The sequence below is a fragment of the Etheostoma cragini genome, chromosome 7 (genome assembly GCF_013103735.1).
Source record: "Etheostoma cragini isolate CJK2018 chromosome 7, CSU_Ecrag_1.0, whole genome shotgun sequence".
NCBI lineage: Eukaryota > Metazoa > Chordata > Actinopteri > Perciformes > Percidae > Etheostoma > Etheostoma cragini.
In genome coordinates this window covers 20,186,320-20,204,321 of record NC_048413.1, presented here as the reverse complement: position 1 = coordinate 20,204,321, position 18,002 = coordinate 20,186,320, and the positions used below count along the sequence as shown (strand labels likewise).

At 39.8% G+C, this 18,002-nt stretch overlaps 1 protein-coding gene and 1 long non-coding RNA gene across 2 annotated transcripts; both read left to right on the top strand.

Annotated features, from left to right (window-relative positions):
- Window positions 1–1,404: 1,404 nt before the first annotated feature.
- Window positions 1,405–4,396, top strand: LOC117947980. Its single transcript, XR_004657375.1, has 3 exons — window positions 1,405–1,586; window positions 3,553–3,555; window positions 4,384–4,396. It is a non-coding gene; the product is annotated as an uncharacterized LOC117947980 (long non-coding RNA).
- A 2,679-nt stretch (window positions 4,397–7,075) lies between these two features.
- Window positions 7,076–14,768, top strand: dalrd3 (DALR anticodon binding domain containing 3). Its single transcript, XM_034877383.1, has 13 exons — window positions 7,076–7,614; window positions 8,746–9,053; window positions 9,340–9,647; window positions 10,968–11,026; window positions 11,157–11,258; window positions 11,626–11,690; window positions 12,041–12,099; window positions 12,234–12,316; window positions 12,494–12,620; window positions 13,527–13,585; window positions 13,768–13,884; window positions 13,989–14,057; window positions 14,190–14,768. Exons 1-13 carry the CDS (start codon window positions 7,381–7,383, stop codon window positions 14,307–14,309), a joined length of 1,710 nt encoding a protein of 569 aa, XP_034733274.1. The 5' UTR covers window positions 7,076–7,380; the 3' UTR covers window positions 14,310–14,768.
- The last annotated feature ends 3,234 nt before the right edge of the window (window positions 14,769–18,002 follow it).

Sequence of the window (18,002 nt, the reverse complement as noted above, 5' to 3'; positions counted from 1 at the left end):
CCCCCCCCCCCCCCCACATTTTTAACTTTGTCTTTGGTTTGTGTAATTCCTGCAGCTTAAACAGGCGCACTAAGCGTTAATTTGTTTTTATCATAAGCATTAGGGCTTTTTTTCTTTATTTTCAGTGAATTCTGTCAGCAAAAAAACTGCTTGCATTGTATTTTTTTTGTAATGGTTGTCTTGTTATGGTACACCACAATCCAGTGAACTTGGATAAAACTCCAGTTTCTGTTTCTGCAGCTGATGTAAAGTGGAGAGATGATTAAGGCTAGAAAAGTGAAGTTGAAAAGTGACAAATAGTTTACAATTGTAACTTTAAGAACCAACAAACATCAGCCAAGCATCAGTTTATTAGCTGAGCATTATGTGTACACACACACACACACACACAGCTATTAAGCTAATGTTTCTTGTCTAAAAAGAAACGTAACCAAAGAACGACTTTCCATTTAGTTCAAACCCTAGCCAACAGAGCCGTGACTTTATGACTGATCGCTTGGCATGAGGTGGTATGCACGGTTCAAAACCACAGAGGAGCCAGAAGAAGCCGATGGGTTAGAAGTATTCTACTCAACGTCCTGCTGCTCACACTGGAAACAAAGCTTAGTTAAGCTGTGAGGAGAGGGGCACTTGTGTTTATTTTAACTATGGTTTATGGTAAGTCATCAAAAGGTGTTGAGGCAAACTGTATTTAAAGGGTCAGTCTACCCAAATTTGAAAAGGAAAGTATGTATTTGTGAACTGTCCCTTCAGGATCTCTTTACAACAGTTTGGCTGAGTGCATGGTTGCAAAATAAAAGTGTAAAGTTGTGTTTTCTGCATAGGCAGCATGCAAAGTAGGATGTTGTCCTGGATCAATCAAACATTACATATACTGCAAAGTAAACATTATGTGATCTGTTTCTTCTGTTCAAATGCATGCTGCTTGTCTTATTGTTTTCCTAGGTTTAAAAAGCTGTGACTTACAGAACAGATTGTAAAACCATTAGGAACCATAGAATTTTGGTCGATTAGTCCAACTCATGAAATGTAGAGTCACCTTTTCCCCTGTTAATGACTTTTCTCAATCTCTTTCTCTCTCTCTCAGCTGTGTTAATCTGATCACACCTGAGCCCGGACCTGTAGATCGTTTGTGGGTGGGATTGTAACGGAACCCATAATGCAGCTGTGATTCTGAGCTACAGCTGGTTATGGGGTCCGTTTCCATCCCATAATGCACAGGACATCCTGAGCAGACATTGAGTGCTTCAACAAGAGAACACTTAAAAAACACAAATTAGGCATCATATCAGATTAGTCTGCATTTCTTAACGCTGGTTTGAAAATTGATTCATATTAAGTACAAAACCATAGCCTATTGAGCCATTCTGAATCAAATGGTGAATTCAATGATTAATTCTGTGTTTTGAACAGGATATTTTAATGTGCAAGCACTGATTTTAAGTTTGTCAGATACAAAAAAGGTGATTTTCCTCAATGACACGTTTTCTCCCGGATTGTTGACACTAGTAAATGCAACCGGGAATTTCGTGTCAGCCAAGAATGACACCAGAACCACACGCTTTTACTGCTAATTATTTTAGATTGTTTGTAATAATAAATCTCTGAATTTTAATGAGATCAGTTAATGTGTATTACACACACACACACACACGCAAGAGTTTCCTACAACAAAAGACCACAGCTGCCGTTGCGATTTGTGTGGTTCACACACCAACATGCTCAGATAAAGTGGCAGAAGAGATGTAGTCCATCCATCCAGGCCCTTTCTGGGACTCATTTCATGTAAACTGAAAGCTAATGGTGCATTCATCGCACCTGGGAATTTCCAGGACCGCCCCAGTGATTACGTTGTTTTTCTGACTGCCAGCATGAGTAGTGTTCTTCTTCTGTTATATTGACATTACAACTTGTTGGATGACTGCCACTAACTGCTGGGTGTAGCCTAGAGCATCAGGTGTGTGAAAACATGGAGGCCACAATAACAAAACTTTGGTGATGTTTTCTTATGCTAGCATACAAACGGCACAGACAGGTATTTGGTTAGGTTATCTGCAGGACAAGATATAGGAAAGGACACGGATAAGGTGCTGGTTTTTATACATAGGCCTATTTATGAATATTTGTGTCCACAATAAACAGTTGGTCATTGAAGTATTTCCAGTGAACCAAAGTCACGTACATCAAACTATAGTTGTCAACAACGCGTCACCAACCGGCAAACGTTTGGCAAAAATCTAGCCCGAGATTCCCAACTCTGACCTTGAAGGCCTGTAGTGTGAACATAAAATAAAAGGAATTTGGGCACAAGTCAGGTGTTCCCTCCACCTGCATAACCTCGTCATACGTCGCCATCCCTCACACAGGAAGTGTCAGTCAGTGACTCAAAGGTGCCGAAGTGAACCTCGACAGTATCCTGTCCACGAGTTCAAGGTTTCTTTCATGGGTTTCTCGGCTGATCCTTTCATGCATGGCCACCAGCTGACTCATAACATTGGTCTGCATTTCCTTCTCATGGTCCATCAACCTCTGTAGTCTGGCGTCCTCCTGCACCTGCATGGACGCGTCCATCTCTCTGAGCTGGCTGACTGTTGCCGACAGTAACGTAGAGACTTGCTCCATCACCGTCATTTTCCTTTTCTTCGATGGAATCTTGTATTCTAGAAAACCAAAAAGAGACAGCCAGTCAGTAACAGGACAGAAACAGATTTCCACTATTTGTTCTCTGTGCTTCAACACACTGGAAATAAACCAATGACTGTGAGGTTAAAGTGCTGACTTTCAGCTGTAGGGGTGTTTACATCCATTAATCTTTATCAAATCTTCCTTTCAAGTCCAATGTGCTGGAGTGGAAGCACCAGCAAAAACAAAGCCTTACTACTTATGCGAACAGAACATGGTGGAAAACGTAATGCTATTAATTTTTAGTCAGGTTGCACGTTAGGGGGCGCCATGGAGTCCACTGACAACACCCGAGCCCAATCACTCCAGAAATTTGTCATAGGTCTGACATGTATGGAAGACTTGTGAGTTTTCCCACATGCTAAAGCCCTCAAAAATGACAGTGACGGTCCGGAATAACAATAATCCCTACAAAAACAATAGGTTCCTTGCACAATGTGCTAGGACACAGTTGGTGCCCTTGCGCAGGCCCTAATAATAATAATATACACATAATGGTAGGTCTTGAGGCCTGGCAACAAATGTTTCCTCATTCTGTGGCCGTTTGTGGCAGCAGGGCACAGTTTCAGAAGGTTTTAAACCTAACAAAATAAAAATAAATAAGTGCCCTACCACACAAAATCCTTTTACTAGCATTTTTTTCAAATATGTTTGGTCCATAAGTGTTTGTGTAATGTTGTGAGTGTGAAAATTAACTGTCAGCTCTAGCCACTGAAAAGAAATAAGCGGAGAAATCCGGCCAGCTACAAAAGCTGGTCAGTCTGATATCATGTTGCCTGATCTCATTACTGTTCATTGCGCTGGGAAGAAGATACCGATAGCCAGGCTCTCATTGTTTAGCTGTTAACCAATCAGAATCAAGCCGCTTAGCTCGTTGAATATTAATGAGAACTTGCACAAATCAAGCTGAATCTTCCTGCAGACTTTCTATACCACATTAGAAAGGCTTGAAACTGGTAACCAATGTATTTCTTTCACACAAAAAAATGTGACCGAGTCTGTGGTAGAACTTTAGACATTACCACAAAGTAATAAAATACATCTGGCAGGGCACCTTTAAATAGGTTGACTGTTTTTCCTGACTCCATGTGGGAAGCCTTAATAGCTACTAAAGGGCAGTGCTGTGTACTTTGTGTAGTGATGCAGTCTGTTTTTTAACATATTTTATAGTGAAGGCCCCTATTTTATTATATTTTGTGTTGTGCAGAAGTCCGGTTCATAAACAGCAGACAACCCTATTGGAGAACTGTTAGAAATCATATCATGGCAAGAACCAATCAGCCAAGTAAAGAGAAACGAGTGGCCATCATTACTTTAAAAATGACAGTCTGTCCGGAAAATTGCAAAAACTTTGACTGTGTCCCCAAGTGCAGTAGCAAAATCCATCAAGCGCTACAACGAAACTGGCTCACACGAGGACCGCCCCAGGAAAGGAAGACCAAGAGTCACCTCTGCTGCTGAGGATAAGTTCAACCCAGTCACCAGCCTCAGAAATCGCAAGTTAACAGCAGTTCAGATTAGAGACCAGATGAATACCACACAGAGTTCTAGCAGCAGACACATCTCTAGAACAACTGTTAATAATAAGGGGAATAAGGCATTTGTTGTAAAATGGTGCTTCTCAATCCGCGTGGGTCTGTGTGTGTGGTAAGTGGGCAAAGAGAGAAAGAGGAAGCGGACATTTTGATGCGACCGGAACAGAGTTGGTAAAATAAGTTTAAGTTTTGTACACAGTGTTTGCGGTGTTTGAAATAAACTGCAGACTGCAGTTTATTTCAGACACCGCAAAAACTTGAGAGCCAAGTTCATTCCTTTGCTCACCAAAAAACAGGATTTTAACCCTGACGTTATTCATTTTATAACATCCAGCCCTGGAGGTAACCAGTCTCCCCTGGTTTTCTGACCACAGTCCGAAACCAAGCACGCAGGAAAGGTGAACACATCGAACATTTCAAATTCAACTCGACGGCCAGTCGACGCGGTCGCTCCCGCAGCGGGTCTTCTGCTGGTGGTACTTTGCGTACTGCTTCCTCAGCGCCTTCAGTTTGCTGATATCCTGCATGTGTGATCTGTACACCCCCTCTCCGCCAGCAGTTTGGTCATCTTGTTGTAAACTACAGAGTCCATCGCCGTGCCGTTCATGTGGTCACGGATCGCCTCCGAGCCCCGGATGATCAAAAGTTCATTGATTTCGTTCTCCTGCCAGTTGTGCATCTTCTCCATGGATGTATGATCTTATCTTTTGCTGCAGCGTCTCAACTTATTACAAACACTTCCCGTGTTGTATATTTGCGCCATTCACGTCACATTTCTGCGCCGGAAGAAGACGTGCTCGGCTCAAAGCCTGCCTTATCTTAATACATCTGCGATTGAACGGTCTATGATGATGGAGGATGACTGACTTTTTCTTCTTTTTTTTTTCGTTCAAAATACAAATATACAAACAAGGCAGTAGAAAAACCAAACCAATTAAAAAAAAAAACATTTGCCTCGGGTCGAACAAGTCAAAACATAAAAGCATATACATATCAAATTAAAATTCAGAAGAGAAAAAAAAAGACAAATAAATAAAAGCGGGCAATCTCAAATTAAATTAAAAGTTTCAAGTAAATAAACCAAATCAAGGGCTTTTCCAACCTTAACCAGTTTCAGAGACTTATACAAAAGGTTTAGCTCATTCTTCCAGTGGCTCAGGGAGGGTTTGGTCTTAAAATATCTGCATTTATGTATAAAATGTTTCCCTAAAAGTAACAAGTTGTTGAGAACAAAGTCTTCCTTCTTGTCTTCAACAAAAACACCAAACTCATGACCTGGCAGGAGGCATCACAATTCCCCTGGTCTGTAACCAGCTCTGCAGATCTTTCCAGAAGGGTTGCACTGACTCTCACAGAAAGAAAACGTGTTCTAGATTCTCAGTTTCCTTTTCACAAAAAACAGTTATTTGTATCAAAATTGAATCTTAAGGATGACTTACTCAGTAGCTAAAAAAAAAAAAAAAAAAAACATCCATCAATCAAGCACGAAAGTATAATATATTCTTTATGTTGGTGCTTTTTTCCAAGTAAATCTTTAAAAGAATGATAGTAATAAGGATTTTTGAAATATTAACTTAAACAAAGTCTTAGTGTTATTAAATTATTAGAATCATTTTAATAACACTATTTACTAGGCCTACTATAGTTAAAGATCACACATATGAACCGCTCGACACGTGAATGAAAAGTCTAAACTCAGTGTACCTGGAGTTTAACATTTTCCACATGACATCTGTGTAAGATGGATATTGAAACTTCAGTGGCTCCCACACTAGTTGTGAGATCACAAAGTATTTGTGTTCTACACTGAGATTTACAAAGGTGACCACAGAGAAACTCTCTGATACAGTTGTTGCTTTCTGACAATCTATTGTTGAATTGATTTATTAAGCATCACTTCAGCTATATAAACTATATTCAGCTATTCAAACAGCATTACTATCTAAATTAGTTGAAAAAATTAGTTATGGCAGAATTTACTTATTTGTTTTACACAGTATAGACACCACATGGCCAAAAGAAGAAAAAAAAAAGACATTACACACCCATATGCTAAACATATCATTATTACATAGTCATTCCAAAACCATGTATGCCGTTATAAAGTGCTCCACTCTTCAGGGATTTTTCGCCCATTTAGCAACAAGATGCAGCTGCACTGAAATGAGGCCTGACCATTTCACCTACCTGATAAGGAGAAATTGACAGCTAACTTTCTCAATCCTTTCAGTAATAAATAAGGCAAATTCATTGCATGATTTAGTGGCTACAAGTTGATGGGCTACTGACAAAGGGGGTTTGTCAGCCTGTCAACAGCAGAATTAGCATTGCTTTTGGCAATGATGTCAGAGACATTGCTCTATTCTAAATTAAACATAATTTGTGATAGTCACCTCAATAAAACACACAAATGATTAGAAAGAATAACTTCAGCCATAACAACATGTCAGTAATATTAAGGTGGCACGTTGTGTGGTTAAATGAGGCTCATCATGAGGAAATCCACAGGAGAGCAACATTTACTTTGCTTTTCTAACCTCTTCGGCTGCTAACTTTAAAAAAAATAAGAATAATACATTTTATTTCTAATGCACTTTACATGTAAGACAAACCTCAAATTGCTACAGGTAAGATCATGAAAGAAAGATTAAAAACATCAGTTTAAACTACATACAAACCGTGCAACAACATTGTTGTGCAAGGTTAAAACTCATAAGAAGCAAATTTTCCCATTAGTGCTTGCGCTAGAGAGATTAATTAAACATATTACAGACAAGTAGCCCGATGTCCACATACTTTTGGCCATACAGTGCAGTTACTCTGCCACAAACTGGATGGCGCTATTAGGCCTAAGTATTAGGCATATTCCATTGGTCCAACAAGGAAATTTATCTCGGAAGAAACACGGATTGTACTTCACTAGTTCCGCATAGAGAAAAAAAAAAACAGCCAATGCAGTCCTCACTTTCAGCCGATATCTGACATCGATCAGTGATTACCCGTACGGCTGGAAATTGGCTTGTAATTCGACAGTGTTGGAACGTAGCATAGCCTGCATCAGAACCGATCAGTGAGACAGCGTCGGGACAGAAGATATGAGCAGGGTGTGCAAGTGCTGCTGATAGCCTGGTAGCAAAACTCACCTGTGTATTCTGTGGTGGTGATGGAGAATATCGAGGAGTCTTCGCCCCTGCGGATCACCCCGACCGTCCGGGCGCTGAGCTCCGCACTGCGGCGGGAGCGGGAAAATGTCCCCGTTTCCAGCCGGGAATCCGGCGACAGGATCTTCCCTGAACCCGAGAAGCTTTGGTTCAAGGAGAGCAGCGCTAAAAACCTGCGTAACAGGGACTTCTTGTCGCCGACCACGATGCTTAACACGCTGTATGCGGACGGACAGGTTGGTTTGAGGGAATTGGGTTTTCCAGTACTTTTTAACAAGTTAATTGCTTATTTCGCGGTGTTTTAGACCGTATCTTTTTCTGTTAATGCTATAGAGGCACCGAAAGAGACATCTTTAAAATCGTTTCATGAAACATAATAGCACCGATGTTAAACATTGCTGCTTAGCACGTCAAACGTGTTACACTTTGACATTTTATTCTACTCACTCAGCAGTGTTCCTGGACAGTAGGCAAAGGTGTACAGTTTTCTGTGGCGCGAGTGGTTAAGCGTAGTAGCTAATATTTAAACAGACGGAAGGTGTTTTCAACGGTTTAGAACGTGACTCGGCCAATAGGAACTAGGGACCCGGAACTATCTGCTTTAACGCTCAGCTGAGTCCAATAACCTGCGATTATTAACAAGTTGAAGCTGACTCGAGTCACACATTAAATACCGAACTCCTAAGTATATTTGTGTGATGCGACAGCTAAACAGCCCGAATTGATCAGTGGCCACTGACTTTGATGACTTCGACCAGACATTAACAGCCTGCAGCAGTCATTATTAACCCATGAGTTGCAGATGCAATGTGGGTCAAACACCACGCAGACGCACAGCTGCAAGTCAGAGACGCGAAGCTGTGCTGCGACTGAAACACACTAAGGCCTCTTATTCTGGAGCTCGTTCATGTCAGTCTCGCAAAAGATATGACGTTAACAAGTTTATGTCCAAGTGTAAACAATTTCACCTGTGGGCGTGTTCATGCATCCTTGTCAATGATATTTTTACATGTATAGTATACATCCATGTAGGCTTGTATGATGATTTTTACAGATGCACTGATGTGGTTTGAAGCAGATTACAAACATCTATTCTCCAACTGACATTGATATGCATTTTTGCACAAATGCATGTGCAAAGATTTTCAGACACGTATATCTTAAGGTCAGAGCTATTAAGTAAATTATTGATGTTGAATGACATACAAGAACAATATCAATTGATATCAATTGCATGCAGTATACTGTATCTGACCACCTCCAGTACTAGTAATGACCTCATCAGTATTTGCCACTTCTCACACACCCACATATACTTTTGTTTATGCATGCATGTATACAAGTCTCTAATTGATCTATTTGCCCAGGTCCCTCCAGCAGTGATGTCCAGGGTCCTGTCACTCCGTGGCAGTGGGGTTCTCCCTGTGGCTGGTGGGGAAGTAATGGGTGAGGGGCTAAGGGTGAGGGTGGACCGGTCCGCAGCCTTCCGGTCTGTCCTGGCAAATGGAGCCACAGAGTACCTGAAACCCTCAAGTCAGAGGCAAGGCTGTGTGGTGCTCAACTGCCCTGCACTGCACCCTAAACCCAACATACCCACGCCTGAAACACTGACTCTGGGCCAGCTGAGGACTGTTCTGTTGGCTGACCACATGGGGGAGCTGTTGAGAAGACAGGGGTGAGTCTGTGGATTAATTCAAAATTCATAAATTGTCCACACAAATCCACTTTCTATAGTTACTCTCACCTCTTCTAAACAGTCTGTGCTTTATATTTGACTTCTTTCTAGAAATGAATATAGTGAAAAAAATGTCAGTTGCCTAATATTATAATAGTTTTAATCATTTTATCAAGGAAAATTTAGAAACACTGGCTGGTGTCTGCATGAGTTGCTTATGTAAAACATGTTAGCCATACATTAAAACTGCTGCAGGGATCAGTACCAATCTCCTTACCTGTCTCAGATTTGCAGTCTCCTATTGCCCCACTCTTCCCGAGGAAAGCGACATCATCATCTTTCTCCGAGCTCTGGGCATCGATTGGCCGACAGCTCCGGCCAACTGGACCAATGAGGAGCGGGAGGAGAAGATTCAGGATGCGCTGGAGAACTCCCTGTACAGAGAAAGGGAAACAGAAAGAGGCAGGAGGACCAGTGGAGGAGGGAGCAAGGCGGAGGAAGGGGAGAACGAGGGAGCACTTAGGGTCAACCTGAAACGAGTGTTCCAGGAGGAGGGGCTGCTGGGATATGACCCCAGCCTTGGTACCTGCATAGGTAAGACCACAATAAGATTTTGTTTTTGTTTTTTCGAGATATCTGTCTGAGATTATTGCTCGCTACCCCAAAACAAAATAGCCTGTAGTGCTCAAAGCTTTGAAAAGGGCATTTGAGAAACTAAACAGCAATATGTCTTTACCTGAAGCAATTAACTGGTTAGATAAAGAAATGCAGAGAAGAAAAAAAGTTTTGGTTTTACAGAGAGCTACAGTGGGGCTCGAAAGTTTGGGCACCCCAGGTAAAAAATTGTATTAATGTGCATAAAAAAGCCAAGAAAAGATGGAAAAATCTCCAAAAGGCATCAAATGTCAGATTAGACATTTGTATAATATGTCACAAAAAGTTAGATATTATTTCCATCATTTACACTTTCAAAATAACAGAAAACTAAAAAATTTGCAAAAGTTTTGGCACCCTGCAGAATTTATAGCATGCCTTTGGAAAGCTGAGACCTGACAGCGTCATGGATTGTTCTCAATCATCACCGGGAAAGAACAGGTGATGTCAATCTTAAGGTTTTAAATGCCCAGACTCATCTGACCTTGCCCCAACAATCTGCACCATGGGTTCTTCTAAACAGTTGTCCAGAAAAACTAAAACTAAAAGTAGTTGATGCTCACAAAGCAGGAGAAAGCTATAAGAAGATAGCAAAGCGTTTTCAGATGCCAGTATCCTCTGTTCGGAATGTAATTAAGTCAGGAACAGTGGAAGTTAAAGCAAGATCTCGAAGACAAAGAAAAATATTAGACAGAACAGCTTGCAGGATTGTGAGAAAAGCAATTCAAAGGATGAAGGTTTTGCCATGGCCTTCACAATCTCCTGACCTCAACATGATTGAAAATCTATGGATAGACCTTAAAAGTGCAGTGCATGACAGACAGCCCAGAAATTTTAAAGAACTAGAAGACATTTAGAAGGAAGAATGGACGAAGATACCTCAAACAAGAATTGAAAGACTCTTTTCTGGCTACAAGAAGCGTTTCCAAGCTGTGATACTCGCCAAAGGGGGCGGTACAAGGTATTAACTCTGCAGGGTGCCTAAACTTTTGCAGACGCCATTTTTGTGTTTTCTGTTATTTTGAAAGTGTAAATGACGGAAATAAAATCTAACTTTTTGTGAAACATTATACAATGTCTAATCTGTCATTTTATGCCTTTTTGGTGATTTTTCTATATTTTCTTGGCTCATTTATGCACATTAATACAAAATTTTACCTGGGGTGCCCAAACTTTCAAGCCCCACTGTACATGCTTAAACACGTCATCTGTGTGGGCCCTCATGTGTCTAATTTAAACTTGTTGGTGTACCTGTTTCAGTACACAGAGACAGTATTTCCCACTTGGCGCAACTGGACCTTGCAACTGCCGACTGCACAGTAAGACACAATCACACGCACACACACGATGCTACACTAAGCAGTATTCACACACATTGACAATTTTCTTTGTTCTCAGTAAAAAGAGAAACAAAGCATTGATTCCTATGTCCTTGCTACCTTTTTATAGGTAGCCATGGCAACAGCATTACATGTGACTTCCTGTCAGGATGAGTTCCGCCAGCAGCAGATAGCAGTGCTGTGGAGAGCCAGTGGATCGACACACACACAGGTACCCCCACACACATGCACACATACACACAGTGCCGGTACCCACAGTATCTTTGTGGGTACCCGCCATTGACATAATGCATTTCCTAGTCCCTAACCCTACCCTTAACCATTACAACTAAATCCCTGACCTTCACTGTTACCCTGACCTTAACCTAATTATAAACCTAATCCTAAAACCAAGTCTTAACCTTCAAACAGCCCTTTGAAGTTGTGGGGTCCAGCGTTTTGGCTCCACAAAGCTGTCTGGACCCCACAAGCATACTGAATACCCAGTTAATGGACCCCACAAATGTAGTTAAATGAGAACACATACACACACACTGCATTGTGCTCCTGTTTTTACCTGCTCTGCTTTCTGTTTGCAGAGACATCTGGTGTGTGGGCCTGTAAAGACTCCTGGTTCTCACCTCACTGCTGCACAATATCTGCAGTAAGAAACATCACTTTATTTGTCTACTGTTGTTTCCCTTCTCTTGTTTTTTCTCAACATTACTGTCTTTAGAATCTTCCCTCTGTCTTCACTTTTTCTTCCCCGTCCTAATCATTCCCCTTTTTTCGGTGCCTCCGCTTGCTCTACCCAGCTCTCCATCAGACTGATGTTTATTATCCCTCTCACTAGGATCTTGTCTGCACAGTGAAATCGCAGTTCTAATTAAACTAAATTTAAAGTACACTAGTGGGCGTTGGCAGTGATTTTCTTCATCTCTGTGTTTTCACTGTATATTTTTAGCCCAGCTGTCTGTGTAAGTTAGGCTTCTATTGTTTCTTCCTCTACTCCAGGCTGAGAAGAGGTCAGATGAAGGAGGCCTCTGAGATGAAGTATGGAGATCAAGTAGAAGGTGTGTGGGTATATATGTCCATGGTCCCAAACGGCCATATGCTCCTTACTTATTTAACTGACCTTATGAGCATTACTTAAAGTTAAAGTTAGTTAACTTGAGTAAAATACCGCCTTCTCATTTTCCTCTTGTAGGGCAGACATGGGATGACATCATCAGGGTCATGACCTCTGCAACTGTCAGATTTGAGCTCTTGTCAACAGTCCACACCAGTCCTGTGAGTTTGCACCTGAAGGTGGTGATGTGTTATGTGTGTATTTCTCCCAAACGGCCATATTGATCAGTGAAAAACTAAGAACTGTGTTTGACCTGACAAACCTGTTGCGGAAATTGATGACAGTTTGCTCTTTGATATAATAAGTCGAGTCAGAATGATTGATAGCTATCTGTTTAGGTGACACTGGACGTCCAGAGGGAAGGGGGAGTGTCTACCAAAGGGCCGCGAGGAGGAGTGTTTGTGATGTATAACTGTGCCAGACTACACACTCTTTTTGACAGCTACGAGAGAGGAGTAGAGAAGGGTGAGAGTTGTGCTCTGCAAGAGATTGATGTTCCATTTGTCCGATCAACAACGTTACAAACAACCAATAACTCAGACCGCTGTGGCCCGACGGTATTCCGTTAACCGCAGAACGAAAGACAAACATACACTTAATAAAAGGAAATCTATATTTTAATTGAAAAGAAGCAAGGACAACAAATGCGGGAGGTAACGATCACAAAAGTTCAGCAGGATTGTGATGACATTTTCTGAAAAGTTACAACCTGATTCAGTTGCTGTCAATAAAAGGGACTTATTACGCACATTTTAAAAATTTATACAGACAACTAAATGTGATAAACTTGTACTATATAATCATCACTGTAAACAAATATGACCATGATAGATCTTTTGCCAGTTTGGTCCTGTTGGTAAACAGTGTAAAATACAGGACCAGTGTATATATATATAGTGGTGGTTTATGGAGATTCCGCTGTCTCAAAGTATGTAATAATTACCTAGAGATGTTAAATGCTGCACAAATGATAATTCATAATTTTTTCTAATCATACGAGAAGACGTCTGTGATGTTTAAACAGAGATTATAAAAACTGCAAGTCTATAACTGTTTTTATTGTTTGAAATCACTCCCTTTTCTGCTCCTTCATATTCAGCTACATTTATTTGATAACTTTATTTACTTTGCAGATTTAGATTAATAAGATAGTATATAATTATGGTGTGATACTAGGGATTAAAATACAACTTTTGATCCTAAGGGGGAATTCACAAGCTATCCAGCAGATAAAGTGCCAACATAGTTTCCTTGCGTTACGTTTTTGTAAGCGTATTTAATTTCTTTTTTTAACAAAACTGATTTATAAAAATGTTTGTTTTATGATTGTATCATATTATATTGATCATTTTTCTGACTGTTTATTTGCAGGTTTATACCCAGAAATCCCTGAAGGCTCCCAGCTGGACTTCTCTGCTCTGAAAGAAGAGGTATAATATCATTCTCTTCTATGCTATTCTGTTGTCACTCCTTTCATTTCTTTAGAATTCCTTTTGTTTTTCTTTCTTTCCATTAAAAGAAATGTGAGACTAGTAACTTTCCACTTAAGAGCAAGCAACATAGCAACATATCAGTGTTGAGCCTCTTGGTGTCTCTGTGTTTTGACTGACAGGGCGAGTGGCTTCTTCTGTTCAATTACCTCATACCGTTCTCCGAGCTGCTGGACCAATCAGGACAAGCGTTAGACTGTGAAGGGGGAGGAGCCAGAGTCAATATTAAGACTGAGCAGGTCAGGGGATTGAGATGAACCGATTACTAATCAAAGATATGTGTAAAACCAAACTCGGCTGTTAAAGATGTTTATCAAACTCGCCTTGTGTATGTGTTCCTCAGATCTGTAAATTTCTCGTGTCTCTCAGTAAAGACTTCAGCTCGTACTACAACAGAGTCCATGTGCTGGGGGTGAGGATGTATTTTTCTGTATATATTTATATACGCTCGTAAATAAAGTAGGTCTTGTGTTTGTACAGTATATGTTTAAATGTATTTGATGTATGTATTTATACACTGAAGAGGAATTGTCTTTCTTTCTAGGAGCCGTTGCCTCACCTCTTCAACCAGATGTTTTGTCGTTTGCATCTGTTGAGAGTGTTGAGAGAGCTCTACCACAGCGCGCTGGACACCCTTAACCTTCCCCCCATCAGGCAACTATAGCCTCGACATGTTTCCCTCCTCTTGTGGTCACTGTTGGCCCTACACTCAATCACACAAACACACACTCACTTATGTTTTTTAATTGTAGTTCATCACATACACACTTCTTTAAGCTATAAAAATGTAATAAAATAAGACACATAGTCACATTTCCCTCTATTTCACAATGTTACAGCAAAGTTTGGGGCTGTTTGTCAATAATGAAATCTTTTTTTAACTAACCACTGTCGGTGATAATTTGACATTTTAGCAAGTATGCTTTTTTGTTTCTTACTGCGAGTTGGAGGAGAAGATGAATACCTAATGTCTGTGCATTAAATATGAAGCTGCAGCCGGTTGACTAGGCTTAGCATAAAGACTGGAAACAGTGACAAACAGCTAGCCTGTCTCTTTGTCCACAGGTAGCAATAAGCAATTAACATGTTACATCTTGTAATTTATACAAAAAGTGCAAACCTTGCTGTGTGACTAGAATATCCTGCTGTTGCCTGGAGACTGCCGGAAGTTAATAGTCCCAGTCAAGATATGGTCCCCCCCCCAATGAACTAGAAGGGCACTCGGAGAGCGCAGACGTCTGCCAAGGCATGCCGTCCCAATGTAAATGCAGTGTAAATTTTCCCAGACGGTTCCCAGATTAGTCTGACACCACAAAATCTACCTCTGGGTACAAATAAAGTAACTTGAATGCAGCACAAATGCCCTATCTCACAATTTCAATGAAAGTGAAAACTAATTTGTGTATCCATCCTGTGATTTGCTTATTTTATAGACAGGCAGTCAAGCAAACTGAGACAAGGAATAAGCATATTTTCCAAATGTCAAACTATTTCCTTTAAGTTTGGATTCTTTTGATAAATCTTTATGGAAAAGGTTTCTCTCTCATCAGCGTACCAACAGACAAACAGGCCAAAACACATACTTTGTAATTTTTAATTCTGCTTTAATCATGTCACCACACATGACATTCATATACTCTTTGACCAAACAACTCACAAAAATGTGCCAGACAACTTGTTACTTTACTGATTTTTGGTGCCAAAATCCCTCCATTTTGTAAGACACAAATATTGTTAAAGCTTCTAAATTGCTTCATTATTATCACAGTAACAGCCCCACATCCTGACGCTAACATTCTCTCCTCTTTGAAACACGTCTTAGTCATTTTCATTAGTCAAATTGTTTTGCTTTTAATGAACCTTTAATAAACTGTTGAAGGTTCCATTTCATGTATGTTATCTACCATATATTTATTAGTGCCACACAAATATTTATTGTCATTTTAAAGAGTACAGAATATATATTCTGCTTATGAGTCTTTATTGCTGTGTTCATGTGAATATTCAGAGCCCTCAAATCACAGTTATCCTGCTTGACAAATCACAATATCAAACAACATGTAAAAGATATATAACAGGTGTTCATAAGTTACCTAACAGCATTTAGGACATTGTGCCATAATGTTAGGAAATGCATGGAAATAATATATATGAAGAGTTTTATGCCAAACAAAATGTTATTTATAAATTTTGGTAATAAAAATTGATCCTTGGAATGTGAAATGTGTTCCCATTTCAGTTACCTACTGTCTTAAAATGTGCCATAACTTGTTTTAACTTTCTGCTCTACAAATTGGTGTTTTTTTTTAAAGAAACTATCTCATATTGGAACAAAATGGTTAATGTACACAGGAATCAAATATCTTATTAACTTCTCACTGCATGAAATGTTCTTTCCCTGCAAATGGTGTTTGTCCCTGAATGGTCTATGTATTTTTAAGGAACTTTTTTTTTTTTACATTTGACTTACTATAGAAAAGGGAATGGGATGTGTATAATATGCTCATTTATTTACATTGACTGTTTTATTATCCAAGCTGTAATTACCACAGTATTAAAGCAGGAGAGATGCAGAATGGATTTTTTCCCCCTACCTTAAACTGTTCATTGTCTCACTGTATCTGTAACACATGTATATAATAGATACAGTATGTTCACTTTGATCTACTTTTAGACATTGGTATGTTTCTCTTGCTGCCATGTTTTTGCCCCTCAACAACTTTGACCTCCCATCTCTCATTTTCTCCCTCCTCTCTGTCTTCCTAATAACTCCTATCACTCTGCTAAGAGCCCTCATATCCCTTTATCCTGTAATGTATTGTACACTAAAATTCGGAACTTAAGCTTGCCTATTTAGTGCCATTGGGTTTTGGAAGTTTAAGTACTTTCATATCCTTTTTTTCATGGACGTAATGAAAAAATGAGTTTTTAGCTGGAAACCAAACAGCTACAAGATCACTCAAATGCTTTTAACAATCAGAGCAAAAATATGTTTTTTAAAGAAATTATTAATTACTCATCCAATACAGCCTTGTGAGGATTCCATCTGTTTTATTTCTCTTGTTTTCAATAGTAAAAAGAATTCTGAAAACTTCAACTTCACAGGACATTTCTTCCTATTCTGAACAATCTCTGTATGCCTCTGACCCTGAACTGTATTTGCTCATCTGATTGTAAATAATACTGTCAAACTCTCCTACATGCAGTTGTCCGCCTACAGTTTCTATGTCTTTCCTCTCTACAGAATTAAAAATAACCCTGACAGACTCTTCCACTTTGTCCCTGTAATATGTACATACTGATATTGTTATTTTATAGATAAATCCAATCATGCCCCGCGGCCACACACTGCCCTCAGGCCACACAGATCCAACAATAACGCCCACACACAGTGCATGGACATACAGTAAGAGTGATCCATCTTCGATACAACCCTGGTAATGTGATGCGCCTTTGTCTTTGCCCCCTTATCCTGTTCCCATCCCTTCCTCTTGGAGTCCTAACTTGCTATTTTCTTATCTCCCTCCTACTGGTCATCACTTCCCCCTTTTGGACCTTATTTATAAAAGAATGGCACTAATGAATGGCTCATTGCAAGCCAAACATTTGCTACATCACATTTCTGCTCATATTTATGGCAGGCTAAAGTAATTTATTTCTGTGAATTATGCAGTGTATGAATCCTGGGGACTGTGGTGTTTTATTTGCTCTAATGAAATGGTTACTCTACAGTGTACGCCAGACAGTGACAGACAGTTAAAACATCTTGCTGCTTATTTCCTCCATCTCCTCCTGTATCTCTAATGTCATTACATAGACATATTTGCTGCATATCACACATGCTGTCATGCAACGTTTTGTGAGTAAACCAGTATCACAACAGAAATAACACAAACACATACAATAGCTGTGCCTCTTACCTTCAACCCTTCCCCTTCTTAGCATGGAATCAAATCTGTTTTCCAAGCTGTGTTAATTGTAGACATGTGGGGTCTACGGTAAGCCTGCTGCACAGCTGATTTGCAATTAGCTCAATTTAACAATGAGGGAATTCAACATTTTAATTATCCGTAAAAAGATCATTACAAGCAAATTAGAAAAATAAATAGAGGATGATTGTGTTACATTTGTAATTACTTAAATTGTCCAATTTGTTTACTTAAAACCATGACATCTCACACATTCAATTAAGTATTCAATTAAAGCTCCTGCCCATAACATTTTACAACAGTAATTTGTTATTGGTGGCACTCCTGATTGGAGAAAGGCCGATAACATTGGGAGTAACAAGGAAAACAAAGGGAAGTTCATTGTCTAAGAGACATTTTTGGCAAGGTTGGCTTGTTACCCTTTTATG

Excerpts from the sequence above, each read along its gene's own strand:
- dalrd3 (XM_034877383.1), top strand. The coding sequence starts at position 7,381 with ATGGAGAATATCGAGGAGTCTTCGCCCCTGCGGATCACCCCGACCGTC. Across the intron at positions 11,691-12,040 it reads ACTGCTGCACAATATCTGCA|GCTGAGAAGAGGTCAGATGA; the intron begins GTAAGAAACATC and ends CCTCTACTCCAG. Across the intron at positions 12,317-12,493 it reads CAACAGTCCACACCAGTCCT|GTGACACTGGACGTCCAGAG; the intron begins GTGAGTTTGCAC and ends CTATCTGTTTAG.